Raw genomic sequence first — 27,488 nt, forward strand, 5'->3', positions numbered from 1 at the left:
TAGCCTTTGCAAACAGTATGCTTTTCTGGAACAACTGCATAACTGGTTTATTGTGACTGTAGGAGACCGAAAAATTAAAAATTAAAATTTGGGAAGTTCCTATAATGTTTCTTTGAAACTCAAAATTGCCTATACCCTAAATCTTACTTTTATGTTTAGAATTTGGGAACTTGGACACTGCCAGTGATGTCTTTTAACACTAATGTTGATGACAAAATAGGACTAATGGCACCATCACTTGACAAATGTTTGTAGCTCACCTTTGTACGTTCATTTTCCATAAACCTGTACAGAGTGGTCATTTGATAATTACACATTATTCATGTCTAAGAATTTCATAATCACCTTGATTGTGTTTTGTATTTACCATGACTGCTTTATTTATGTAAAGCTGAATTTTGACACAGTAGGCTACTTATGAAAGAGACTATGGCAGAGGTGGTGTAGACACACACTCTGAAATCCACCTCTGCATTTAACCCATCCAGGGAAGTGACACACACACAGTGAAGAGCAGTTACACACTAACCCGGAGCAGTGAGCTGCTTTTGGCGGCGCCCGGGGAGCAGTGATCGGGGCTAGGTGCCTTGCTCAAGGGCATTTCAGCTGTGGATGTGGGCATGGGAGAGCAGTGGTCTACCACTTCCCCGGCCCACATTTTTCCTACTGCTCAGGGATTGAACCTGCCACCCTACGGTGTCCGGTCTGAAACCCTAACGAGTTGGCCACGGCCGCCCAAAAGTGTGACCCCTTGCCGTGTCAGGGATTGATCCCTGCCGTGACCCGGATTCGAACCGGGGTTGCTGCGGCCACAACGCAGAGTACTAACCACTATACGATCACGGCGAGCTACTGGGGTGACTGGGGCGAATGGGAACATTATGCGACCACCTACCTGTCTGGGCACATATGGGATTTGGATGGCCAATTCTACTACTATCCACCTGTTGTCATGCTGTTGACATGGTTAGAGTAATGTGCATAGAATGTTTTTTCTGAGTGGATCCAGTATATAGTTCAAGGGCTGGACAATGATGCTTTTTTTCACCAGATCACTAGAGAAACAGGACGAAACCATCGAGAATGTCTCCCCTCCCATCCATGTGTTGGTAAACTCCGCTGTCTTGGCCAATGAGAACGTAAGTCGCCATTTTATGTTATGTCAGGAAGTAGTCGTAGAGGGCATGGAAGGACCGGGTCGAGTAGCAGTTCAGCAAGTTATGACATCGATATTTAGTTAATTTTCCTTCTGAACTAAAAACCCAGACATGTTTCGAAAGAGTCGAAACTTGAAATATGTTCTCAGTCTTGTGCCGGGCAAACGGCAAATTGGAATATATAGATTCCTACCCATCTTTTTCTGCATAGGAGGAGTAATGGAGTGGATCATGATAAACGTGAGAATTGGAAGAGAGACGTTTTGTAAGTATGTCAGTAGTTAGAAACGTTGTTATTCGTGTTGCTAAAGAAAATGGCTCAGCAGTGTGTTACTGGAACAGTGCTCATAAACAGAAGGATAGCCAACCTCAAAGATGAAGACATCTATCATCATCACTTACTTTGTACACACAGTTGTCAAGCTATCCTTTTTTGTCCCCAGCTGTTCTTAGGTTCCATGAACTTTAATTCACTCTGTTTTAACTAATGTCCCTTTTCACGCCGTTGGTAAAATGCATACACTATTTCACTTGTATAATACACTACTACAGCTGAAAGATGTACACGAAGAATCTATGGACGCAGAGACATATTCGTTTAAAACACAGCCCCTGTCTAGAGCCCAGACTGTGACATTCGTCTCCCTATTTAATGCGTTCTCCATAGCACTTTTATAAAACATTTACACAACTGAAAGAGATGCAGCAGAAATGTCCATGACCGCATTTCCTTTTTGTAGTACTGGTTATTTGGGAAGTTAGACCCGATGTCTGAAGGTTCCTCCTGACGTTCCCTTGATGCGGCATGCAGTTACAGTGCTTTGTAGTAGCTATACAGTCTATTTTGAGAAATTTAGAAAAGCAAAAACTTGCTGCACCGAAGTGCCAAACAAAAAAGAAAATACAAAACAATATAAAACCTGTGGTCCTGAGATGCACATGCAGCACACAAAAACAAACACCTGCAGCTCTGAAATGCAACACACACACACACACACACACACACACACAAAGAAGAAGAAAACAGAAAAACAAAACAACCAAAACGAGCAGTCCTGAGGTGCAAATGCAGCAATTCAAATTGCAGAAATACGTCATCAGCTGAACTTCAGGACTGCAAGTTTTTGTGTTTGTTTGCCGCATCTGCGCCTCATGGCCACCGCTTTTTGTTTTTGTCTATGCTGCATCTGCACTCTTTTCTGTTTGTTGTTTTGCACTTCAGTGCCACTGTATCATTGTCTGTCTAATGAGTCTCATTCAGAAACATGTGGAACCTCTCATGCAACGGATTTAAAGCACACCTGTATTGTAGAAGCAGTGCTTACTTGCTAGAAAAAAATATTGAACCAGATTGTAAACTGCTTTAGGTCGACTTGTAGACTATGAATGTAACACTGCTACATTGTGCAATGTTTCTGTAAACAAACTACATACAAGCATTACTTAGTTTGTTTGATATAACGCATTTTCCCCAAGTCTTAACTCAGTGTTTACCCTGCAGTACCAGTTTCATGCCAGGGAGATCACATTGACCAGCATGGCCAAATTGATCTGACTCAAAACCAGAACAATGTTCAAACCCGTTTCAAGAAGTCTTTCAGTGAATTTATTTCAGGGTTTATGTGCATCTTATTCCTGTTTAATGCATTTCTAGCCATACATTGGTTTCTAACGAATGGTATAAGCTGTCTACTTTAGATGCCTAGGTCCATAAAGTTTTTCTATAATAAAATGTTTGTAGCAGAATATGACAGGGCTAGATCTTAACAGATTTGTATTTGTTCCATCAGATGATGTGTACAGAAGAAAGCAATCGGAAAGAGCTTATGAAGGAAAGACTGAGAGGGAAGGAATTCACACAGGGCCTTCATCGGGTTAAAAGCACTGAGGCTGTTGCTGTCCTGATGTGTGCTTTGCACAGACTCTGGATATCCTGGAGGACTTGCTTTTGACTTCAGGTCTCTGCACCATGACACATGCATTTGTTCGCTGCTGTGGATTATATTCATTTTGAATGAATTGTAAGTCATTGTCTTGCTTTGTACAAAGTTAGCAGTCCATTGGATTGTTTTAGTGTTCACTGTACAGCTGTACTGTCTGCCAGTGCCTGTTCTCACGGGAACTTCAACATTTGAGTTTGGACGAAGGCTGATGGGGAATTCAACACTGGGGTTCAACAACTTTAAAGAAATTTGAAAAGATATTTCTGTTGTTTTGTCATTATTGTGGTGATGATTGTATACATATCATACACGTTTTACTGAACCCGTCCTTTTGTAGGTGTGGAACGAGTGACCCCAACAAAGATGGGAGGTAAAAGCGCTTGGTAGCTTACTAGCTTCTGGTCTCCCTCTGGTTAGTGTGTTAACTTTAATCTTTAGGTCTGCCTATAGTATTAACATCTCTTTGTAGGCATGAAGTGTATTTTAAGATAATTTTAGGAAGTAGCATATTTGTTGTGTTCTTGGAAAGAAAAGGTCTTGCTGAACCGGATGTCTTGCCGAGCCAGATGCTTATAATACTATATCTGGAGACAACCAAGAGGGGATTTGGCTTAAATGTTGGTAGGTGTGATTTTAATTGTTTTTTATTTATTTATTTTTTAAATGTCTAGTTTACTTCAGACATCTACTTTCATCACACAGCGCCAAAGGTGCATCCGATTCTGCAAGACTAGATATAGAAGACATTTATGTGGTAGATGCTAATTCTGTGTGCTCTCTTGGATTGTCAAAAAGTATTGTCTTTATATTTGAAAGGACAAGAGTAGACATTTATTAAGACACTTCAAGTTTTTATTTAACATGAACCAAGGTATAGAGCTCCTGGTTAGCATACATGTCTCCAGGGTCACCTGAACAACTAAACCCAAATGATATGTCCTTTCAGTGAAGCCACAGTACTGGTAAAAAAAATATTTGGTTAAAATAAAAATGTAAAACAATTCTGTGAATTGTCTTAGCGGGTAACAGTAATACAAATAAAACCAACATCAAAGACTTCAGGAGTGATGTCGAGGCCTCTGTTGTCAAGACAACCAACAGACTCCAGTCCTTATTGGCAGTTTTCCATATCACTGACCATAGCTAAGGCCACACCCCAAAGACACTGGAAATAAACTTATAAAGGAATGTCTTGCCAAAGATTAGTAGTTGCTATTTCAAGTTGTACAAAGTCACCTGCTTATACACATGCTATTTCAACCTATAGCACATAATGGAAAGACTAATACTCGTAAATCAACATGCTTACTTTCAATATGTCATATTTTGATAACTGTTATCCCTCTGTGACCATTTTCATTCATTTTCATATTTTTATTCCCTCAAAACAATACTTACATTGACACAGATCCTACCTAGAATGTCTCAGATACTCTCTCTCTTCCCTTCTGTATAACCTGGTCACTAGTATAGTCCAGATGGCAGAGATCTTAGACAGATGAAGCTGTGTGGGTACTTGGCCAGCTCAACAGGATTGTTCTCCAGCCGAATCTCTTCCAGGTTGTATCTGATGTAGTGTGTGTTGTTGCCCTTGCAGAATGTCTCGTCAGTCACTGATGATATGTTGTTGTTCTGCAGCTCGAAAGAAAATATGCTCAAAGTCAGACTTAATCGTATGACCCATCACTTTTTTTTTATTATTATTAAAGGTAGACTTAGTCTTTCATAGACTGCCAATATGGGCCTTAGAAAGATGCACAGTAAGTAGTGCTGACCACACCTGCAGATGCACAATACGTAGAGACTCTGGCAGCTGAGGGATTGCTTCGATTTCATTATTGCTCAAGTAGAGGTACGCCAATTTGGTCAGTTTCTGCATGTTAGAAAGCATATTGTTAGCATGAGCTTTGGTGACACTCATCACCAATACAAGATACCTCCACTGGGATTTTTACTCTCACTTCCAAGTGACCTTACCTTAAAAGCTGTTGCCTTCAGACCTTTAGTTTTCAGCAAATTGAAACCGGCATTAAATGCCATGAGTTTTGCTGGCAACATTGGCAGCTTGGATAGTCTGTTTTGAGCCAGTGTGAGCTCTTCCAGGTTATCAAGCTTTGAGAATGCTCCATCCTCGATGTCGGAAATGAGATTGCCTGTCAGGTCGATCCTTCTCAGAGTAGCTACATTTAAAAGAAAAACATTTTCAGGATTAAAAAGAAACTGACTAAAATGGTCAATGTTACCTTTGGTATGTTTGAGTTTGTATGAGAGTGTTGGGTCACCAATATCAGCAAAGTCCTTATTGGTTATCTTGGAAATCTTGTTGTAGCGTGCGTAGAGATATGCTGTTTCCTTTGGCAGTGAAGGCACGGTTGTCATGTCAGGAGTAACCTCTTCACAGTACACCGATCCAGTCAGACACACACACAGCAGGCAAGTTGGAAGCTCTAAAGTCAAACAAGTGAATGATAAAGGTGGCAAAATGTAAAAAAAGATTAGCTATCGTGCTCAAAACACCAATGATGAAATCAATCAATATCTTCAGATTTTGCAGCGTTACAGCAAGTGACACTGTTTCATTATGAACTAGATCATGAAAAATGTAAATAAAATTGCATGTGTAATGCATTTAAACTGGAAGTTCAAAATGGCAATAATATTATTATCCAATAATATCAGGTCTCCTTGAAGCCCAGGGGGAGTTGACTGCTAAGTGTCTTTTTGCACAGAGTTCCTTTTCATTTGTATGAAAGTGAATGGTTTTCTAGTTATAGACATTCCTCTCAATACCTCCTGAGACTGCAGCGTTGAGGGCATGGTTTTATTTAAAATAGTGTTCAATGGCAGTAATAAGGCATAGTAGAACTGGAACAGGAACATACCCTCATCTCTTTTCTGAGCTCCACCCGAGTCTTGGTCCAGATCATCTGGGCTATCATAATCTGTAGCTGTCACAACCTTTTTCTGTTTAATATAATCAGAGAGAGGGGATTAATCACACCAGTGGAACACTAAGTGCTTTAAAGACCTTTAGCAGGAATCTTAATTAGAACATGCTGCCCTAATACTGTGAATATGCACTGCAGTATTGATACTCACTTAAATATAATATACAGTATAATATATTTCTATAAAGAAATATGTAAAAAAGCAGATTTTTGGCTTTTAATCAGTCATTAAGTATAGTCAGCATAATATTTGCCTTTTCCCTTTGGTCATCTGTTCTTGTGGTTAAGTTCCCATAATATTTCCACGCTGGATGTTTTGCAGACATTTTCCATCTTTGCAGATGCAGATTTTCAGATGAACAATCATGTGATACGCAATTCGGTTAAAACAACAGCTATCTTCGCTAAATGGATTTGACAAGTTCAACACAAAGTACTGTAATAGCCCAAATATAATTTTTCTCATAAAAGCAAACAACAAATACAAAATCTCTACCTTTGGTTTTTTGGCTTCCATGAAGACTCTGTTGTTGAATAACAGTTCTTCCTTGTTTGTCACGAGAGCCACATCTTTACATTGATTGGGCTTTGGAGCACTTTTTTCCCTTGCAAACAGCTGGGAAGTGCACAGGAATATAACAGAGAAGAACAGGAGCTTCAGGTCCATCATCGTCAGCAGGAGCTGTGAGTCTGTGAGGAGACTGGGCAGTGCCGCAGCTCAGCAGGGAAATGAAAACCTCCTAACAGGTTCCCTAGACCAGAACAGTTGAGTAACAGTTTACGAAATCGGTCTTAACCCCCTGTGTGCCGTCTTGTCTGAGACGTGCTGACAGGATTACACAAATAATTAAGCAGAGTTAGTTGTGTTTGAGGTATCTGTGTTGGTGACTAGTCATGCATATTCATATTCAGGGTGCAGGATAAATGGAATGCTCATATTACCAAGATAGGTCCATAACTTGTTGTGCTAGGACCAAATGTCTCAGTTTTAGTAACTTGAAATCATGAAAATGTGGTGTGACATTGCCCTGTAAAAACGTAAACAAACCATAAAGTATGTGATTTATTGAGGTTCATGTTAGGACATTAGAGTTTGGGCTCCCAGTGCCCCCCCCTGAGACCACTTCTAGCAAAGTGGAAATATTGATGCAAGAATTTGACATTTTGATTATGCATAATAAAGAGGGGAAAATATAGACATGAAACGGGTGAAAGTTAGCAGTGGAAATGTAGGAATGAGTCAAACAGGAAATTATCATTTGGACAGGAATTTTGGACGGGATATGTTTGTGTTGAGTGAGGTTGAGTAAAAGTAAATGGGAAGTTTGTTCTGGTTTCCATTGAAGAGGATATTTTAGACCATGCTGGCACAGAACTGACAGGGCAGATCTCAGTTAATGTCTGCACATCCCATACCACAGTTTACATTTGAAATTGAGAGCATTTCACACAGACAAATTTGAGAAGTTACCATTTCAGAGACAATAAAAAGAAAGTTCTCACTGAATGTCCTAGCTTTAAGGACCCCCTGTCCCTCCCCCACTACCCTCGTCCTCAGTGAGTCACATTGGAAACGGCTCCGTGCTCCCCGCCATACTTTCCATAGTAGTAAAAGCATAATATAAGTTTCAGCTAAAATGTCTTTCATAGAAAATGCAAACATGGCATTCACCAAACGTGTTTCACATTTGCTTTTATTGGGGCTTTCTGGAGGAACCTGATGGCCTCTCTGGGGCTGAAGAATATCACTTAATATCTTAAACAGAAGGCCTCGCTGAGTCCTCTCTCCTTGAGTGGCTCAACAAAACAAAAAAAAAGGCGAAATCAAGGGAACAATTTATGAAAACACCCCAAAGTCTCATTCCGGCATTAGTCCAAAATATGTCACATTCTCACTGGCTGAATGGTTTTTAATGTTGTGCTTTTTTCTACACACTTTTAACATTTTATGTCTGCCAAACACACACACACACAAACACACACAAACACACACACACACACACACACACACACACACACACACACACACACATACAAAATACAACTGCCAAAATACAAATAGGCTATTATAGGCAATGGCGATACTGAAGACAGGCAATAATGACTTACTTTAATATATGATGCTTTTTGGTCTTAAGTATTCTCCTCATACCAGCAGCTGTGTACTACATCTTTCATGGTCCCATGTAAATGTTTTTAGCAGATGTTTCAGAGTACTTGAGAGCCAAATTTGACGAGACATTCACATCTGACAATATCTGAATACGAGAATATTTGGTTCAGGGACATTAGCAGACAGACAGGTGCTTTGGCCAAGGGAAAAGAAAAAACACACATGTTAAATCTTACCGTATCTGAAATTTCACTTGGACATAATGACCAAATTCCTTTAGAGCTGGCCCACCATTTTAAAATCCCTGTGTTGTCTGATTTTGATGCAGTCTTTTGGAAGTCTCAGCTGAAATGGTTGATCCTCAGTTTGCATATTCTTTTTTTCACAAATGAATTGTAGGTATGTGTATATATCTGTCTGTGTCTGTTTTGAAAATACTTCCTACTCCTAAATACAAAATCGATTTTTTTTTTTTTTTTTTTTTTTAAAGACTGCAGCTGCTTTAGAGCACATATGAATTGGACCCACTTCTGCTTGTTGATTTTTGAAGGGGGTGAATTTAGAATTTCGAGGAATAACAGTTACTTATTATTTTTAATATTAGTTTAAATACACTGCATATATCTATGCCATCACAAAAGAGTTTCATGCTCCTGGTTGATGCCAGATTAGAGCTTCACAACGTTCCCACGGCTTCCTGTGAATTATATAATGCTTCCCTCTAGAGGAATATATAGGAATTACTATATACGATTCATTTCAATGAGATGAGCTATATCTCCAACAAATCAAGCCACAGATGAAAAATTACTAGAAAAAGCTGTCAGATTTAAGAGTGGATTTCAGATGTTAGCCTTCTGTGATTCTATCTTTCTGTGTGGGCAGATTTTCAAAAAGCCATTGCATTTACATAAGGACATCTTATTTTGTGCAGTCTGGGCAAGGTATACTGTAGCCTATGGGAGATGAAGTGTTTGTGGTTTGGAATCCTACAAGCACATTTTATATAGAAGAGCATGACCATATCTTACGTTTATATTTATATTCAAGCCAGATGATGGAAGATAACTCACTCTGCCCTAGTCGTAGTCAGACTGCTGTCTGTTTGGGCTTGGACTTCTGCTGACCTAAATTTCAAAGCTGCTAGCTTAATCTACAGGCTGGAGCCTATGCTCCTCGGTGAGGACGCCTGTCGAGTCCCTACTGCAATATAGAAAGAATACAATAAACGTTGACTGAAATAAAAGCGTTTGAATACGACAGGTTTTATTATAAATACACAAAATAGTTCATTTCTAATTTGTAAAACAATGTCAAGACGGCATCGTGTACAGTAGCCTATACAAGACACATTCACATGTCATGAAATAACCAAACATAAGGTAAAAAAAAAAAAAAAAAAAACACTACATCGCGTGATTTTAAAAACATCAAATGCAAGCAGGTTTCTTGTGCGTAAAAAGTGGAAAAGTGAAAATAAGATATAGGCCTATTAGCTTGAAACAGCCATTATGTTATATGACTTGGAAGGGCTTATTTGTCCGATTCTGAGTCCATTCTTACAACTAACAAAGTCCGTCGAGTCTGGTGTTGGTGGTGTTGATTCATAGAGGACACAAATGGAGCCATCTTCTCCAATACGATATGACACCTCGTAGGGATCGACCCACAGCGTTAATTCTCTGGGAAGTAAGGAGAAAAGTTCCTCGACTGTGAGCCCGACGGTGCAAGCCGCTCTGCCGATCACTGGGTCCATTTTATGATTGATTCTGATGCATCGGTAACCAGATCCTTTGCACGGCGCTTGGGGAAACCAGTGATGCTGATAGTGATCTGAAACGTGAGCAACAGACTTAAATTTTAGCTCAATATGGTTCGTTTGCTAGCCACATCCTTGAAGACACTAACGTCCATAATCAAAATTTCCCTCCAGAGATTTCCTACTTACCGCCCAGAGATTCCTCCAGCGCCAAACTGAATTGCTCCAACTGGTGTTCGGATAGTAATCCAGTGGTTTTTAGCAAACTGGCGACAAAGCTCGCTGCTGCTGAAACTTCCGTTTTCATTTTTATTTTCAGATGTTTCTCATCGGGTGCTGATGTACTTTGTTGACCTGTAACGTTAAAAAAAATGGGCCTAGGCATTAGAAAGGAGAACTGCATTTGAATCACCTCTGTGTAAACCACAGTAGAAGTACCGCGGGCCCAACAACGCTCATACCTTTATGTTGTGTCCACTTTGATTGTAGATCGGGGTACCGTCAGCCTGGTCGATGGAATCGCCGTAATGTTTCAGATCGCAAAGGGGCAGAAATGATCGTGGTTTTATATTCAGAGAAAAAATAAATAGCGCGCGTTTTAAGAAACAAAACAACTTCCAGCGGTCGACAGGCCTTCCAGTGTTAAGAACCTTGACTGGCTGGTAAACATTTGGCAACGTCACAAAGCCTATCACGCTACGTCATATAGGGGTACGTCATAATAGTGGTTCTAGTATACATTCCCTCCTAGCTGCTAAACTGTTTGGTTCACCTACGATGAACACTGATATAGGCTCAAACGACATTAACAAATTTAATAATCACTCAACGTTTACACCACATTTTTACCGACGCCACGCGAAAATACAAACTAATAAAACTACTATCAAAGATCGCTAATGTAGCCAAAACGTGGCCTCTATAGACTTGCAGAGCTTTTTTTTGTGATTCCAGATTCTGTGGAGCACCCAGGTGCCTGGGGAGTTACAGATGAGCAGTAAGCCGTATTAACTACTGTGGACAGCTTGTTTTTTAATCAGAGCATAGAGATAAAGTGCCTTCAGGTCCATTTAGTAAGTGAGTGAATGCCATGGATTAAAAGACAGAAGGTTGTAAACATAGTACGTTGCATGCCAGTGTATGCACTTCACAGGAGACGGGCCAGTGTTCTTCAGTCTTCAACATTAAATAGAAATGTTAAAATGTCCTCTAGAGTACAAGAGTGAGGCTTCAGTTAGGGATGGTAAGTGAACCTGAAGCTGATTCTGATATGTTAAGTTTAGGAGAAGTTAGGGTCGAAATTCCAGATGTTATGTTTTTGTTCTGAAGAAACTGCTTGATTGGGACTTATCCTGATTTTGCATTTATTACTTACTATAGCAGCAGCAAAAGCATTGTGTACAGTTTATAATATCATGCCAATGTGTACAGTGTTTGATTTTAACTCCATTCATTTCAAAATTTCAAAAACATTCTTCTCACTACTTGTATTGATAAACATGTTTATGGATTCATTTTGTTTTATATGAATTTCCATCATCCAACATAGAAGAAAGCAACAGTACCGTTAAAGCATAACAATATAGTAGTATTGCTTGTCTAAATCTGCACATGAATTGATGGTGAAAGTATTCTATGCCAAGTTAAGATGATTTAACAAACTTTTTTTCAAAGCCTTGAACAACAATTCATTATTTAAAATCTTCTCAAATGCTGGCTCTTGGAGAGAGGGAGGCTAGTGACTTCATTGCACTACATCAATTCCCTGTGGGATAAATGGAGGATTCTAAGACAGACCCTTATAATAAAATATACAAGCCTTATGATTTCACTTTGACATGCCAGCTTGCTCCATGGGAATCCATAGTGAAGCCGGTTCGCAGGTGCCGGTTTTAGCATTCTTACTCTAACCTAAAAATACACCCAGGTTGAAAAATCCATACATTTCCCTTAAAGGCCCCAAAGAATAATAGATTATTTTGTCCACTGTCTCTGGCATTGAGTGTTGTTGCATATCATCAAAGTCAAGTCAAAGTAGCTTTATTGTCAATAAATAATAATCCTGCATAGCCTTATGATGATATATTTTGTTCAGTTAAATAATTGGTCAATATAGTAAGTGAGTGGTCAATGCCATGCAGACGTGTAGAGATTAGATTAGATGTGCCTGCCGGATGTTTAAAACCAAGATGGTCCACCTTTATAGGAGCTTAGGTATGTGCGTATATTATGAAATAACCAAATTAGTGTGCCCTAGTAATCAAAGTAGCTTTACCTGATGCCCTTCTTTGTTGAGCGTAAGAACCCGTGGTTGCATTCAAATTAAGGCCCTGGGACTTAAGGATGATGGCATCATCACTCACTTGCTGGTACACATGCTTACAAAGTCTTCATGTATTTGTTAATGTGTGGGCAGGGACCACACATTGGCTTCTTCCTTCACACCTTTGTGGGGCAGAGCAACAGCAACTACATGCCAATAATTAAAGGAACATGACAATTACGATGACTAATCACCTATGTCTACCTGTGTCTTCTCTATCACCGGTAGATTATTTTTCTATAAACCTTTTGACAGAATTTAAGTGTTGAGTGGTTGGTTACATTTGAACATAAACCTGTCACTGTAACAAAACACTTTATTTCCTAAAAATCCTGGAAATAAACATTGATGAAAGAATCCTGGTAACAGAACATGAGCTGTAAAGTTTTTTTTTTTTTTTTTTTCCCACCGATTTCGTTAATACACTCTTTTATACAGCCTGACTTAATCCACGCGTATAGACAGGATGAACCAATATTTAAGATTAAGGTGTAACTGAGAGATAACCACATACATATTCATACAGATAAGGGCTTTACCCATGTGAGATCATAGCCCAAACAGCAAACACCAGGCCGCCAGGGCCATGAGACTGTGGAACCAGTGACCACGGTAATGCTTCATACGGCTTCATATAAATTGGGAGGTATTCTTGAGGTTGTGGAGCACACCCTAAAGGATATCTCTGTCTGTAGTGTGATTCACTACTTCTACTGTAAAGAGCTCTTAGCAACTGCAATACACTTTTAGAAACAAGTTTACTCAGCCCCTCCCTCTCACAGGAAGGAAAACAGAGGGGGTTGGGCCAAAGAACCAGCTCGAGGGAGATCAACTAGGAAGCGCGCAGCTCAAAAGAAACATTTAGCTTCTTAACTCTAACACAACTGGTTCGTTTGGAGAGAGGTAAGCCTACTTTTAATCCAACAATGTGTCTGTAAATCAGGAAAACAGAATTCCTTTCCTTTTCCGGTTCCTTTTCCTGAGGAGTGGAAAAGTTGAGTAGTTCAGGAGAAAAGTTATATATATACAGAAGAGTGACAGAGCAGAGAATCATAAGGACGTGTTCTGTCTCTGTCGTCTGTAGATCTGACTGTTTGTTGTTGCTATTGCTGTTGCTTAATTTGTTCACTTGAATGAAACGACCATGTTAAGAATCAAAATGTGTTTTCTTTGGTTAGGCTGCATTTGCTTAGATGGTATGCAGTTATTTTAAGACTGAAACACAGTTCAACATGTCAGGGCTTATCTCTTCTCAGGAATGCAGTATTGGTATCAAATCAATATGTGCTGGCTTGGTGACGGAGCCCACCTCTAAACAGAATAGCCCTTTTCTTCATTAAAGTGCTCCTGTGATTTTCCTTTCCATAATAACATGATAACCTGATGGTGTAATTAGTATGTACTTGGCGAGCTGAATTCATCTTCCAAATCCTTCAGGTAATCAAACTAGTTGATGAGATGGACTAATACACTTTCAAACTGACAGGGAATGGGAATACTTTTTACAGTTCTAAACAATTTAAACATACATTTGACACAGTTATAAGACTTCAGGAACATCATGGTCACAAAGCAAAATTACCCGGCTATAATATTATTTTTCCCACAGACCGAAAGTTTTCATTGAAAAGAAGATGTAACAAAAAGCCACAGTTTTCAGTTTCACAGAAAGGGGAAATTCAGTGCATCCATTTCAGAGCTCATTTTGATCAATCACCACACATCCACTGAGTATTTATAGATCGCAATGTATTTCAATAATGTCAAATGTTCATCTTCCTAATTGTCATGTAAGAACTGATCTTAGAACTGTTCTAACTTTTTTTTCTTTCTTTTCACAGTCCCATGATGCCAGTGACTGCCAATAAAAGTACTGGGCCCTGGATACTACTTGCACTTTTTGCAAATGTCCTTTGTCCTCTCTTAGCCTTTAAAATATGTGCGTTTAATGTCCAGAGCTTTGGAGACTCTAAGTCAGCTGATGTCCCAGTCATGCACACTCTGGTTCGGGTGAGTGCCAATCAACCAATTTGTCATGAGTCAGTGTGGGGATTTTATGTTTTAATTATTTTGAATGAATTCAATGTAATGATAACAATTTCAGTGGTGTGTATAGAGATAGATTAGCTAAGGGAATGTTGTGGCTTTAGGACCAAAAAGAAGTGAAAGTAGAAACTGACATTTACTCTGACCAAAATGTGTGTGCAATGTTGCTCAGATCCTGTCCAGGTGTGACATTGCCTTGCTTCAGGAGGTGAGGGACCACAAAAGAGAAGCCATCCCCACCCTGCTTGCGGCATTGAATAGGTATTACACCCTCAGCAGCTACATCCACACAAATCATGTAGGTGTTGGTGAAAGTCAAACGATAAGTTGCGCTATTTAGACACTATTAGTTTAAACTGAAAACACCCACACTACGTCAGTCGTGTGTATTAACCCCTGAATGATTTTCTGTCTTAATCTCAGGTATGACTCTCGCCACGATTATGACTTTGTGGCCAGTGAGCGCCTTGGGAGGTCTTCCTATCAGGAGCAGTATGTGTTTGTGTACAGGTGAGAGAGAACACATCTCTGTCAGGACCACACATGACTAGATTATGAAGTGTAAACATAATAAGAACATACAGCGGGTAAAATAAGTATTGAACACATCGACATTGACATGACATTTTCACCAGATGTTGGTAATAACTCAAGTAGTCCACAAGGAAACCAAAACAAATTAAGTTATGTGTTAAAATGCGAAATGACACAGGGAAAAAGTGTGGAACATGCTTACTGATATTTATTTAATACTTTATATAAAAGCCTTTGTTGAGGCAAAGAAAAATGAGAAACTGAGAAAATTGTGACGTATTCCATACTTATTTTATCGCTATATCATTATGTTATGTTTATGTATATGTATATTATTATTTATATTATTGTTTTTGTAATCATTATAGTCACCATGTTTTTTTATTTGCTATACAAGCACTCTTTTACACAACCCTCTCTTACAGGACAGATACGGTCAGTGTGAAAGATGAGTATCAGTATCCTGACACACAGAAAGGGGACGTGGATGCTTTCGCTAGAGAACCATTTGTAGTGTGGTTCCGAGCTCCCAAAACTGGTTCGTATGGCATCTCTTAGTATCAGTGGTACTATCACCAACTGGTTTCTATACTGTTTGTATTTCTGATTGTATTGAATGATGTTGGACCTTTTGTGGTGAAAAGGTTTGGCAATATAGAACTTTTTTTCTTGTTAAGCTTTTTTTTGTGTTTTAACAGTGCTGGGTGAATTTGTTCTGATACCACAACACACCTCTCCCTCCAATGCCACAAAAGAGATTGATGAACTCTACGATGTCTTTGTAGCTATAAAAAAGAAATGGAGGGTGGAGGTAAGTCAGAGAATCTGGAACATTCTAGGAACATTTTTGCTCCATCTTCCCACAATTTAGTCTTTCTTCAAGTCGTTGTCTTTGTCGTGTAGAACGTGATGTTCCTGGGTGATTTCAACGCAGCCTGTGGGTACGTGGCAAAGAAGAACCGCAAGAACATCCGCCTCTACACTGACCCCTCATTCATCTGGCTGATTGGGGATGACATAGACACCACAGTGAAAGAATCAACCAACTGCGCTTATGATAGGTAATATCACATAACATTTAATAAGCATAATTTACAACCATTTAAAGCATTGGAGATTAAAACGCTTAAGATTCATTCGATTCGCCTCAGGATCGTCATCCATGGAGAGAACTTTGCCCGAGGCATTGTTCCCAATTCAGCAGGTGCTTTCAACTTCGCTGAGGAGTATCGCCTGACCGAGGAGCAGGTAAGAGTAACAGATTTTTAAAGGCTATTTAAGAGGCAGGGCCATTACCAGATCTCAGTCTCAAACGAAGTCTAAACATTTCCAAACTTCATCTAAGTTTGAGGTAGCTATATTTTGGTCTTTTTTTTTATTTCAGCTCTTAATCTTTTTGTCCCAAATTTTTTATTTATCTTCATAATTGTGCTATTGTGACAAATTAAGCTCTAGGGCAATGCTCTGGCTTCTCAGATGGCACAGTATTTATATGTGTTCTAATACGTGAATAAGAAAACTCCTGGTTCCAGAGGTGCTTGTCAGAATCATCTGACAGGTACCTTTGCAATCAGGCCTTCTTTCCATGGAAGTCTGGGATATACTTATACATGGTCACACACCTCCCGACATGTCACGGTTGTTATTCACACAGGCTCTTCATGTAAGTGACCATTACCCTGTGGAGGTGGAGCTAAAAGGTGGAGGGCTAAGAGCAGCCCTCACCCCTCACCTGTTCCTTGCTGCCCTGTGTGTACTTATGCCCTCGCTTGTAAGCACGATAAACGACTGAACGGCCGAGAGGGAGCAAGACGGGAGGAATGCTCCGAAGAACCCATTTTGACTGACGGAAATGGCACAGACACTGAAGAGGGATAGAGATAGGGGGAAATATTTTACCTCAACTTTTAAAACACAGCACTAGGATCCAAATACCTCTCAATCAATCTGTGGACATCTTCAGAAAATGAGATTGGACGAACTGCCTATCATCAAGCACAAATCAAGAGTGTGAAGGCATGGAATTGTATTCTGTATTTAGGTGGAGATAAGCTTTAAGATGTATAAACATTTATTTTAAATTTGATATTTTTGAGTGAGTCTCTAAGAAATGTTATTCTTATAAATGTTGTATTTTGTCCAAACTTTTTGGCAGCTTGCGATTGCACAAAATCATCTGGCTGATATTAGTAAGATTTTACTTGCAACAGAACTTTTATTTTTCTGCATAATTATGAATGTGTACAACATCTATGAAGTCATTGTATGTCTGTGATATGACGTCTTTGAATGATAGGGTCTTCTCAACTCCAAATGAACATAAGGAACAGACTGAGTTTATATCAGACTAGTAAGCCTGATCACTTCTGTACTTTTTCTTTATTTTCTATCTTGTTGGACTCTTCAGTAAATCACATAACTGGTATAACTGGCAAAGAATTGGTTGAAATTATTACAAAGAAATCGCAGTTTTAACTTTAACAGTAATAATGAACTAATGCATTGACTCTATGCCTTCTGGCAGATTGAATTGAATTGTATTATTTGTTTCAAGAAGACGGGTGAAAAATAATGAGTTGCATAACTAAGACTGATGTAGAAGGGGACATTGGGTAGCTGCCCTAACATGCAGTACTATCAGCACAAAATGTTTCTACATTCTATTTATCTGAGCTTTTCTACAGCACTGAGATGGCATATTTAGCCTGACTGAATCAAAGCCAAAGAAAACATATTGCAATGCATGCCTGAACATACACACAATTCCTCCCAGCAGTTGGGGAACAGTTCTGAAGTTTTAACGTTCTCTTCCCTACCCTACACCTGTATGCCATTTGTGCCTCCATCAGTGATAAGACATGTGATGATGAGCCAGTGATTGATGGTCTGAGGTAAGAAAAGCACACTGGCTTTAACTGTCACTCCATCTCTCTGTAGGCAGAGGAGGTGAGTGACCACTACCCTGTGGAGGTGGCCTTGAGGGTGCGAGCTCCTGGTCTTGGCCGTCAGAGAGGCCCTCTGTCCCCTCTGGTCAGAGGTGCGCTGAAGGGCCCAGCTGCACTGGCCAGAAGGCTCATTAAGGGCCTGATTCACACATTCTACAACTCTACTGTCCACAACACCACCAGTGTCTGAGCTGTGATTCTTGAACACACATGGGGCTGTGGTTATTGATGATCCTGTGGCACCTTTCTGCAATCTGACATGGCTGTGCAGTATTATGTGTGCTATGTTAAGCCAGTACTTTAAAAAAAATATGCGGTCATCACTTCCCAGCCCTCGCTTGACTTGGGGATGTGGACATTTCTGTGCTTGGGCTGCTTTTCGACATTGGGCACATCCTTCCTGAATTGCAAAGCCCTATAGTGGTGTACTTTTAAGTTGTTGATTCTCAGGGAAGACATGCAGTCTTCTCTTTGCTCTGTGTGCATGTTCATCTAAATAAAACCACTTGAAATTCATGGCGTACTCAATTCAAGAGCAGCTCACAACTCCACTAAGTACAATCCATACCTTCTATACTTTGGCAGCAGAGCCATACCCACATCAGATCATTGAATGGACTTGCTGTTACCACATTTGAGCACAAGACTCAGCTTCTTTACTAAATTCATTACAGCATTAAGAATCATTCTAGTATTCTACAATTAAGTTCCCTTTGTAATCACTTCATGTTTTTAATGGGGCTTCACGAAGCGGAGACAAGTCAAAAGGTTCTGTAAATGAAGTGTTTTTTATTTATTGACTTTTACTTTAACACAACATTTAGGCCTTATGGATATGCTTCCAGCGGGCCAGGGGTCCGTGGCTGGCGATGTACTTCACCCCACATCCGTCTGAAATCAGACGCTTCTCCGCCATCATCTGGTCAAAGTCCGTAGCGTTGAACTTGGTGAAGCCGTACTTCTTGGACATGTGAATCTAGAAAGTGACAGTCACAGGACAGCATGAGCAAAGATTTTCCAAATATCAAAAAATAATACAAATAATATAGGCATACACTTACAGACCTAAATGAATGTTTGCCCTAGATGAAACACGTACACGTTGACAAACAGTGCATGTTGTCTCAATGGTCCCTTTCACGGCTTGGCACTGCCCAGCCAAGCACATACACAAACCAAAGAGTTGCTGTCTGCAGCCTTTGCACACCAGAAAAGGACAGAAACCTGACTGGTCGATTTAATAAGCTGCAGGTTACTTCAGTAACCTACATGACCCATCCCCAAAAATGCAAATGTTCTCAATTTTAACAATACCTTCTGGCGTCCAGGGAACTTGAACTTTGCCCTCCTCAGTGCCTCAATGATGTGCTCCTTGTTGCTGGCCTTGGTGCGCACGGACATGATCACCTGACCAATCCTCACACGGGCCACGGTGCCCAGGGGCTTTCCGAAAGCACCACGCATTCCTGTCTGGAGCCTGGAGGAGGGCAGGAAACAATTTAATTTAGAACAATGACTCAGGATCTGACAGTGTCAGTAGTGCCACACCCGTGTTTTGCTTGGGCCACTTCCACTTAAAACTCTACGAAAGTGATCCTACTTCAATCATAACAGAATGCTCAACACTAACAGGTGCGAAACAAACGCCATGTAAGCATTATGTTTCAGGAAGGGAGGGAGAAGCATTGCACAGATGGCCGTTAGGGTTTGGGCGTGTGGAGAACACAGTGTCTAATACCCCGAGTTTCCCCGGAGACTGAATGGCCAAACTCACCTATCAGCTCCAGCACAGGACAACATTTTGTTGATGCGGATGACATGGAAGGGGTGAAGGCGCATACGGATGTGGAAGCCATCCTTGCCGCAGGTCTTCACCATGTACTTGTTGGCACAGATACGGGCAGCCTCAAGAGCTGACAACGAAAATAATTGTTTTAGTCACAAGAATAAAGCTGCTAATACCGACCCTGCCTTAAATGTGTCAGAAGGCAATTTTAAACAATACAATTTTGCCAAGTATAGCTTTGTTTCAGTGGTCCCTTTCACCGTCTGGCACTTCACAGCTAGACATATACACAAACCAGAGAATTTCTGTCTGCAGCCCTTGCACACCAGGACAGTACATCAACTAAACTGGTCGGCTTAATAAGCTGCAGCCTCAAGAGCATCAGCTAAACTTTAAGTGTAGAGGCCAATGTAGATTACAGACATGGCCTAAAAAAGGACAAACAGGGAAACCTAGACAAACACTTACTCTTGATTTCCCTGCCAACACTACAAAAAAATCTTGAATGGCTTAGAGGCTTGGTTCTCTCTTGCAAACACAAAAAGCTTGAACTTACCTTCTGAGGACAGCTGCTCGTATTCATCCGACACCATGTGGCCACACAGGGGGAACTCATCAACCTTAGCCCTCTTACGGCCCAAATCAAAGATTCTGATCTTGGGATCTGTGGGTTAACAGGAGAGCCGCTAGGGATTATTCTCTTCTTATACAGACCATGCCATAACAAATGTGTAATAAGGCAGTTTTAAACAATACAATTTCGCCAAGTATAGCTTTGTTTCAGTGGTCCCTTTCACCGTCTGGCACTTCACAGCTAGACATATACACAAACCAGAGAATTTCTGTCTGCAGCCCTTGCACACCAGGACAGTACATCAACTAAACTGGTCGGCTTAATAAGCTGCAGGAAAACTTTTCAACAAGTTCAATGGTGTGGAAAACACTCACCAGGCACACCCCTACAGAAACGGGATTTGGGGTAGGGTTTGTTCTTGCAGTATCTGTAGCTGTAGAATGAAGATAAAATTATTAGTTTATTGCTGAAACAGCGATTTTACAAAAGTATACTGCAGGGAGCAGTCTAACCCTCACATTTCCAAAAACAAACCCTATCAAGTTATGACATAAAAAGGTTGACAATACAACTTCGCCAAGTATAACTTTGTTTCAGTGGTCCCTTTCACCGTCTGGCACTTCACAGCTAGACATATACACAAACCAGAGAATTTCTGTCTGCAGCCCTTGCACACCAGGACAGTACATCAACTAAACTGGTCGGCTTAATAAGCTGCAGGAAAACTTTTTTTCAATGGCGTGGCAAACCACCAAGTGTCTACAATACATTAGCCACCATCAATGTAACCAAGTGCTACGTGAGGCTCATGTATCTACCCAATTTGCTGGAAATCTGAGTTTAAAACACACCTGACCCATCACATTAGTTTCAACACGGAGTAACTCTCAAACGTCATGGTAACATTTGCCAAAGCTAGTCTTCCACAGCCATGGATGAGCATACTTCGAATTTGAGCAGACATTAGATTGACATTATCGTCACATAAGTTAAGGTAAATTAATATAACAGTACAATATCTGCCTAAATTCACAGTCATGATGAAGTAGGTTTTATCCATAAAATGTTCAACCATCACCTAATACCATGACATCACCCAAGTAGGAAACAGAGAACAGCTAGCTTCACCGCTAAATTACCTAGCGAGTTAGCTAGCAAATCTCATGTCAAGCTACAAACCCATTTGAATTCACACATCTTCCATTGAAAGAACCCCTACCTAAAGTTTTAAAATGAACAGAGTTCCTTAAAAAGAACAATATTCTGCCCATAACGGCATAAAGCACATATGGACCACAAAGTCCAAGTTATGCACACTGCACTCCACATGGTCTGATCAGAAGGCCCTGCCATTTTTATTCGCCTCCTTCGTGTCTATGTAAAATATGTAGCTAAATACGTAACTCACCATCGTGCTGGACGGCGACCCATGGTTGCGGTCTGCAATAAACACACGATAAATGACAATATTAGAGGAAAACCGGCACCAGAAATGTTGGAAATAGTTACATTTTTAGATATTTTTCTGAAGAGCGATAGTCACCGCGTTCTTACCACGCACTCACCTAATGGAGGAAAGGAAGTGGTAGCTACTTCCGCCGCGTCATATCATAAAGGCTTACGTTACATAAAAGCATGTTCTGTGTATCTACTAGGATGGTGTTAACATTTGTCAAAGTTGTTCAACTTATGAAAGTCTTTTCTGTCTTTACTTATATAAAATGTTTACCTGTTAAAAACAAATATTTATCGTATATTGTTGAACCATTTTTTAAGCCGGAAGTTATCTGGGAGTTGTAGTTGCCTTAGTCTCTTGTGGTTGAACATTTGACAATTCATTGCCTTCTTCTGAAGTCATGCTTCAGACTACAAATCATGAGGGTAAGCACACCTGATTTCAGAATTATGAACTAGTGAGCATACATTGATTGTGAATACATGTTAAACAAGTTGGCGAGGACTTCCGTTTTAATTTTGTCCCACAAGAGGGAGACAGAGACCAGAGGCAGAATGAACAGTATTGTGGTCCCCATCACCCCTTAACCTTCTGATGTCATATCCCTAAACTTTGGATAATGCAGAACAAATGTTTAAATGTAGGGCGGGCACTGGAATTCAGTGACTCACCAGTCTTTTGTTAAACCAGCTAAATAATCCTATAGCTGAAGTAAATATAGTGTAGGCCTACCCTTAGCACTTAAGTTCACTTGGTTTTATTATGTTATATTTTATGTTGCAAGGATCATTGATCCAGCTTAGTTAAGAATGGGTGCTCGTTACATTAGGTCAACGCTGCAAAGGATCTGAGTGTTTGCTGTCTAATTTAATCCCTTCTGTAAATCAGTCGTGGGATGACTTTCCATGAACTACATTCATTATGCATTATATCACAACGATTGAAAGAGCAGGACAATTGCAATTAGTACATTGTGAGTCTGTCTTTCTTAATGACATAGAACATCTGCTACATCCAAGCAGCAACAAAGTATCTCAGGTATCTCGTCTTGCATTCCAAGCTGTAAAGTGACATGCAGCCATACCTTACATGGGAGTGTGATCAGGGATACCCCAGACAGATTTTTTATTTTCATCATTTTTATTTGTCATTTATCGCTGCACATGTATTGGTCGATAAATTGATGATTGCATAAAAAACCCTTTGGGGTTTGAAAGACAATTGATAGTTTTCAGTGACGTCCCTACAATTATTAGCTGACGGGCAAAAAGAACAGCGAAACAGCGAGAAACAGTGGAAAACTTCGAGCAGTGCCTACTCAAATACGATTGCCATCAACCACAGACCATACCACTATAGCCAGACAGAAATATTCAGAAGGGAAAACAAATTAGGAACTTGTAATACATTTACTGCAGGTGTCCTGACATTTTTATTTTGTTAACCTCCCTAAAGTCCCTGTCTGAGCTCCAGTGTGGAGGTATTTACATCTATCTATTAGAAAATCCTTACCCATACACATCTCAAAAACTGAAAGCCTACAAAAGCACAGATAGTTATTTAATTTTCAGAAGTGGTTGGGTTCACAACAATGTCGTCTGGAAGGTGCTATCAATTAACTGTGTTCTATAAACATTCCAAATATCTGTCTCCACGTTCTAACCTATGAAAGCCAGATCCGGCTCTGACTCGGTTAAAATCCGGCCCAGATTCGATTCATATTCCCATTCCAGTCACATTCTATCTGGCTAACAACCTTCCTTCCTTGATATTGTAATACTCAAATGCCTAAAATGATAACATGAGATAAATGTTTAGACCTTCATCATATCTTTATTATGGCAAAGGAGAGCTCAAGGAATTCAACAGACCAAACACTCATGTTGAAGGCCTTTCGAGTGAGGCCTATGAATCTTTCTCTATTTCATGTGTCCACCAACATTACTGCTCTATTACTTAAAGATGTCAGATTGTGTTTGGGGGAAAACACTTTAGAGGTAAGTATAGGTTATACATAGCCAGTGTAAGCTGTCACACCAAACTTTACACTTCAAACTCTTTGAACAAGACGTTGCGGTTAAGACTCCATCGCAACCACACCTCATGGTTTCTCTCGGTGGCTGCCCTCAAAACATGATTTGAGAATGTTCTTGTTTGCAGACTCTCACCATTTGCAGTTTAATAGATGATAGTGTTCACACTACACCCATCTACATCATCGTCATACAGTCTTGGGCCACAGAGTGGACATGTACTGAGCTCACGCCCTTAGCTCTCTCGAGTTTCAGTTCCTGTCACAGTGTTGGGTGTTACACCACACCCAGTTAGGCAGCACAGAACATTCTAATATAATAATTTACTGTCACGACTATGAGCAAGTTGCTCTGATGATTGATGAAAAGTTCGAAGTTCGAAGCCATTGCAGATAAGAGTAAGGATGAAAGAGAGCTTTAGAGAACGCAAGAAAGAAAGAGAAGGAGAGAAAAATAGACAGAGTGAGCCAGAGAGGAGAGGAGGGATGTGTATGAGTGTTTGTGTGTGTGTGTGTGTGTGTGTGTGTGTGTGTGTGTGTGTGTGTGTGTGTGTGTGTGTGTGTGTGTGTGTGTGTGTGTGTGTCTGTGTGTCTGTGTGTGTGTGTGTGTGTGTGTGTGTGTGTGTGTGTGTGTGGTTTGTCCAAATGTTTCAGGAACTGTGCTCAGGTGGGGCAAGGGGTGTAATAGGCATTTAATGAACTCCAAATGCTGAAATCCTGGAAGGCAGAGATCATCCCACTAGGGGCACTTGGGCTAAATATAAATGTGTGTGTGTGTTTCTGTGTGTCTGTGACCAAGAGAGAGAGAAGGAGTGAAAGAATCCCAGAAAGGAAGAACAGCGGTAGTGGGTGAACAAGGCAAAAAAGGAAGAATATAAAATACATAGCGGGTTTTGAACAGCAAGAAAGAAGACCCGCAGCATAAACCAATGAGATCTAATTAAATGGGCAGCGGGGGGGTGGAGGGAAGGAGAAAATGGCTTTAAAAGTCTTACACGACCTGCGCCAGAGTAGGACTGTAGTTACTGCTCTGCCCACATCACTGCCCACATTGCTCACTACCAACATGATGCATCAGCCACTCAATCTAAACATCTCTTAGCAACCAAGAACACAAACACGGGGGCCTAATCTGATCCTGCACCAAGCAATCCGCGACCTGTGAATGTGAAAATACCATTGTCTGGGTGTACAGTGGAAGGGCGATAGCCACACTGTTTTGAAAAATCAGCTTTTATTAAAAGGTAGGCTGAGCCACTCTTAGGTTCAAACATGGATAGGTTGGAGAACACGGTTTGCCAGTGGCAAAATGAAAAATTGGGTTAAAAGACATCGTTCCTTAATTTGAAGAAAGAAGTGCAGAGTAAAAAAAAAGGGAATAGGGAGAACTGATACAAAGTTTTGTCATCCCCACCTAAAAGATCTGCTGACTTGGCGTTAAGGTCCACAACAGAGTTTTTAACAGGAAATGGAAAGTGTGGCGGTTTCCATGGGCACTAACGCCGGATTGCCAAATGAGCAATAACAACAACAAACCTCAAGGGAATGAGGAATAACATATCTCCTGCCTTGTCACAAATGCCACTCATTGTTAGAATGTCCACAGTATGACAGTAGTTTTATAGTATAGAGTGAACCCCCCGTTTCTGTGTTATTTGCAGTTTGAGGTACTCAACCCCCACCCCCAACCGCAACCCCCCCTTCCTGGGGCCTGCTGGCTGGGTCGCATGTACTGATCCAGAGAGAGGTGCAGTGCACTGAAGCAGCCTGTCTGAGCATGTCTGTGTCTCAGGACCGACTGCCTTAGTCATGAGATCATATGATGTCATCCAGGTTCTTTTACAAACACCCTCTCTCCGATATGCACTGCTCGACTTGATGTGTAGGTGGGAACGCGTGGGAGTTGGTGTGTAGGTGTGTGTGTGTGTGCGTTCATGTGTGTGCGTGTGTGAGTTTGTCTTCGGGATGTTGTGACATGGGTGTGAGGAGAGATTAGGGTTCAGGCTTTAAAATTGAACTTGCTGACAGAGAGGCACAGGGAAATTTATAAATCAAGGTTGTAACACTAATCTCACCTTGGTGGTTTGGCCTTTTCCTGGACGGACAGATGAGTCAGTGGTCCGTTTAGGTTTCCATTCATCTGATTCTTCTGTGCCCACACCGTCACAGTCATTAGTGCACTCATCTGTCAGCTGCGAGTGACACTCATGACAGCAGGTACATTTGGTGTAATTAATATCTTTTTTTATCTCAGAAAGCTTACAATGGTTTTATCATTCTCTCTTTCTCTCTCTCTCTCATTCTCTCTCTCTCTCTCTCTCTCACACACACACACACACACACACATACACACTCTCTCTCTCTCAAACACACACTCTCTCTCTCTCTCTTATACACACACACACACACATGCATACACACACACACTCTCTCTCTCTCTGTCTATCTGCTATCACAAACACTGACCAGTGCCTTCACTGGCTGAACTGAAGTGGTGAGGGCAGGAGGTGCATCTGCCTTGGCGTCTGCGTGCAGTAAACCAGACAAACAAACAAACAACCAGGGCCTCTGGCGCTGTTGCCGGAGGTTGTATGATATCATCGTTATTTGATTCCACCAAACATCTGCCCTCTGTGATTCACTCCAGATGTGACGTACGAAAAATACTGTCACTGTGCAACACATCTCTCCAAATTATAGAGTGTTTGTGAGTAGGTTAGGTATTCGTTTGAGATTCGGTACATTATGTCATGATTTGAGGCAGTTTTAGTAGCACTGGGTGTCCAGTATGATCAGTGATTGAGTGTGTAAGACAGAGCAAAGCGATCGAGAAACCATTGTGATCACAATAATGTAAGACATCCTCTCAGCTGGCACATTCCCCCTAACGTTTTTGGTGTGTGTGTGTGTGTGTGTGTGTGTGTGTGTGTGTGTGTGTGTGTGAGAAAGAGAGAGTAAGAAGAAGACCATGCATGTGTATAATCCCATAAATCCATGTTTCTGATTATGTCATGCATGTCTGTGTGTGTGTGTGTGTGTGTGTGTGTTTGTCAGAGCCCCCTAGGGTTAAAAGAGAGCCGTACAGGGCAGATCGTGTGTAAGTGTTATTGTATAAGTGTAAGTTTGTGAGTGTGTGTAAATGTATGTGTGTGTGTTTGAGTGAGTGTGTATAGAGTATCTATAGGGGAATGGGGGGTAAAAAAAAAAACAGGGCTGTTCATACTGTTTGTCTCAAGAGAGAGAGAGTGAGAGGGAGGGAGAGAGAGCGAGAGAGAGAGAGATCAGTCATTCATGGCTGTTCAACCCCCCTCCACATTCCACCTCCCAAATAAGGACAAAACCACTGGATCCCCCCCCCCCCCCCCCCCCCCCCCATCTCGCCCTCTCTCCTTTACCCCCCTCTTTCACTGTCCACACTCTTTCATCTCTCTCTGCCTCTCTTCATAACACTTTCTCCTTCTCCCCCCAGATTTCACTGTCTCCATCTTGAATGTGTTCGATGTGTTTGAGAAAGCATTACAGGTTTGTTCATTGGCAGACGTGTCTATAAACAACTCAGGTGAGGTGGAATTTTGTTTCTGTCTGACGATGGTTGCCTGGGTACTGCTTCTGTACTGTCTGTTGTCTCTTGTGCAAGCCCTTCTTGGGGGCACTGAGTGCAGGCCTCTTATGTCAAGGAAGGAGGGGAGCGGGTCGCGAGGCAAACACCTCTGAGGAAAGGATAGAGAGAAAGAGGGAGAGACAGAGAGAGAGAGAGAAACATGGGAAGAGAGAGATAGAGAAAGAGAGAGAGAGATAGAGAGAGAGAGAAAGTGATAGAGGGAGGGGCAGAGAGAGAGAGATGGGAAGAGAGATGGAGAGAGAGAGCTGGA

At 40.9% G+C, this 27,488-nt stretch overlaps 5 protein-coding genes across 7 annotated transcripts; 2 read left to right on the forward strand and 3 right to left on the reverse strand.

The window, feature by feature from the left end:
* The first annotated feature begins 1,175 nt into the window (after window positions 1-1,175).
* uqcc5 (ubiquinol-cytochrome c reductase complex assembly factor 5) lies at window positions 1,176-3,346 on the forward strand. The gene is made up of 2 exons (XM_080854602.1): window positions 1,176-1,422; window positions 2,948-3,346. The coding sequence occupies exons 1-2, from the start codon at window positions 1,269-1,271 to the stop codon at window positions 3,034-3,036; spliced, it is 243 nt and encodes an 80-aa protein (XP_080710728.1). The 5' UTR covers window positions 1,176-1,268; the 3' UTR covers window positions 3,037-3,346.
* Window positions 3,347-3,930: 584 nt separating this feature from the next.
* On the reverse strand, window positions 3,931-6,760 carry ognb (osteoglycin, paralog b). The gene is made up of 6 exons (XM_080854596.1): window positions 6,545-6,760; window positions 5,983-6,064; window positions 5,383-5,547; window positions 5,078-5,280; window positions 4,881-4,973; window positions 3,931-4,732 (listed from the first exon to the last, which is right to left on the reverse strand). The coding sequence occupies exons 1-6, from the start codon at window positions 6,716-6,718 to the stop codon at window positions 4,565-4,567; spliced, it is 885 nt and encodes a 294-aa protein (XP_080710722.1). The 5' UTR covers window positions 6,719-6,760; the 3' UTR covers window positions 3,931-4,564.
* A 2,656-nt stretch (window positions 6,761-9,416) lies between these two features.
* Window positions 9,417-10,552, reverse strand: LOC308377842 (protein BTG1-like). Its single transcript, XM_080854601.1, has 3 exons — window positions 10,382-10,552; window positions 10,110-10,274; window positions 9,417-9,994 (listed from the first exon to the last, which is right to left on the reverse strand). The coding sequence occupies exons 2-3, from the start codon at window positions 10,225-10,227 to the stop codon at window positions 9,654-9,656; spliced, it is 459 nt and encodes a 152-aa protein (XP_080710727.1). The 5' UTR covers window positions 10,228-10,274; window positions 10,382-10,552; the 3' UTR covers window positions 9,417-9,653.
* A 2,494-nt stretch (window positions 10,553-13,046) lies between these two features.
* dnase1l1 (deoxyribonuclease I-like 1) lies at window positions 13,047-18,265 on the forward strand. Of its 3 annotated transcripts, none has more exons than XM_080854592.1 (9): window positions 13,047-13,146; window positions 14,085-14,253; window positions 14,462-14,550; window positions 14,713-14,799; window positions 15,249-15,361; window positions 15,522-15,634; window positions 15,727-15,884; window positions 15,975-16,071; window positions 17,761-18,265. In XM_080854592.1, the coding sequence occupies exons 2-9, from the start codon at window positions 14,089-14,091 to the stop codon at window positions 17,956-17,958; spliced, it is 1,020 nt and encodes a 339-aa protein (XP_080710718.1). In that variant the 5' UTR covers window positions 13,047-13,146; window positions 14,085-14,088; the 3' UTR covers window positions 17,959-18,265. The 3 variants fall into 3 exon arrangements, with proteins under 3 accessions (XP_080710718.1, XP_080710720.1, XP_080710719.1); XM_080854594.1 differs by lacking the exon at window positions 17,761-18,265 and adding an exon at window positions 16,478-17,629; XM_080854593.1 differs by lacking the exon at window positions 13,047-13,146 and adding an exon at window positions 13,541-13,680.
* Window positions 18,266-18,537: 272 nt separating this feature from the next.
* On the reverse strand, window positions 18,538-21,697 carry rpl10 (ribosomal protein L10). The gene is made up of 7 exons (XM_080854598.1): window positions 21,683-21,697; window positions 21,537-21,568; window positions 20,503-20,561; window positions 20,111-20,218; window positions 19,543-19,681; window positions 19,083-19,245; window positions 18,538-18,744 (listed from the first exon to the last, which is right to left on the reverse strand). Exons 2-7 carry the CDS (start codon window positions 21,557-21,559, stop codon window positions 18,589-18,591), a joined length of 648 nt encoding a protein of 215 aa, XP_080710724.1. The 5' UTR covers window positions 21,560-21,568; window positions 21,683-21,697; the 3' UTR covers window positions 18,538-18,588.
* Between the last annotated feature and the right edge of the window lie 5,791 nt (window positions 21,698-27,488).

This window comes from Sprattus sprattus (assembly GCF_963457725.1).
Source record: "Sprattus sprattus genome assembly, chromosome: 16".
Classification (NCBI taxonomy): domain Eukaryota; kingdom Metazoa; phylum Chordata; class Actinopteri; order Clupeiformes; family Clupeidae; genus Sprattus; species Sprattus sprattus.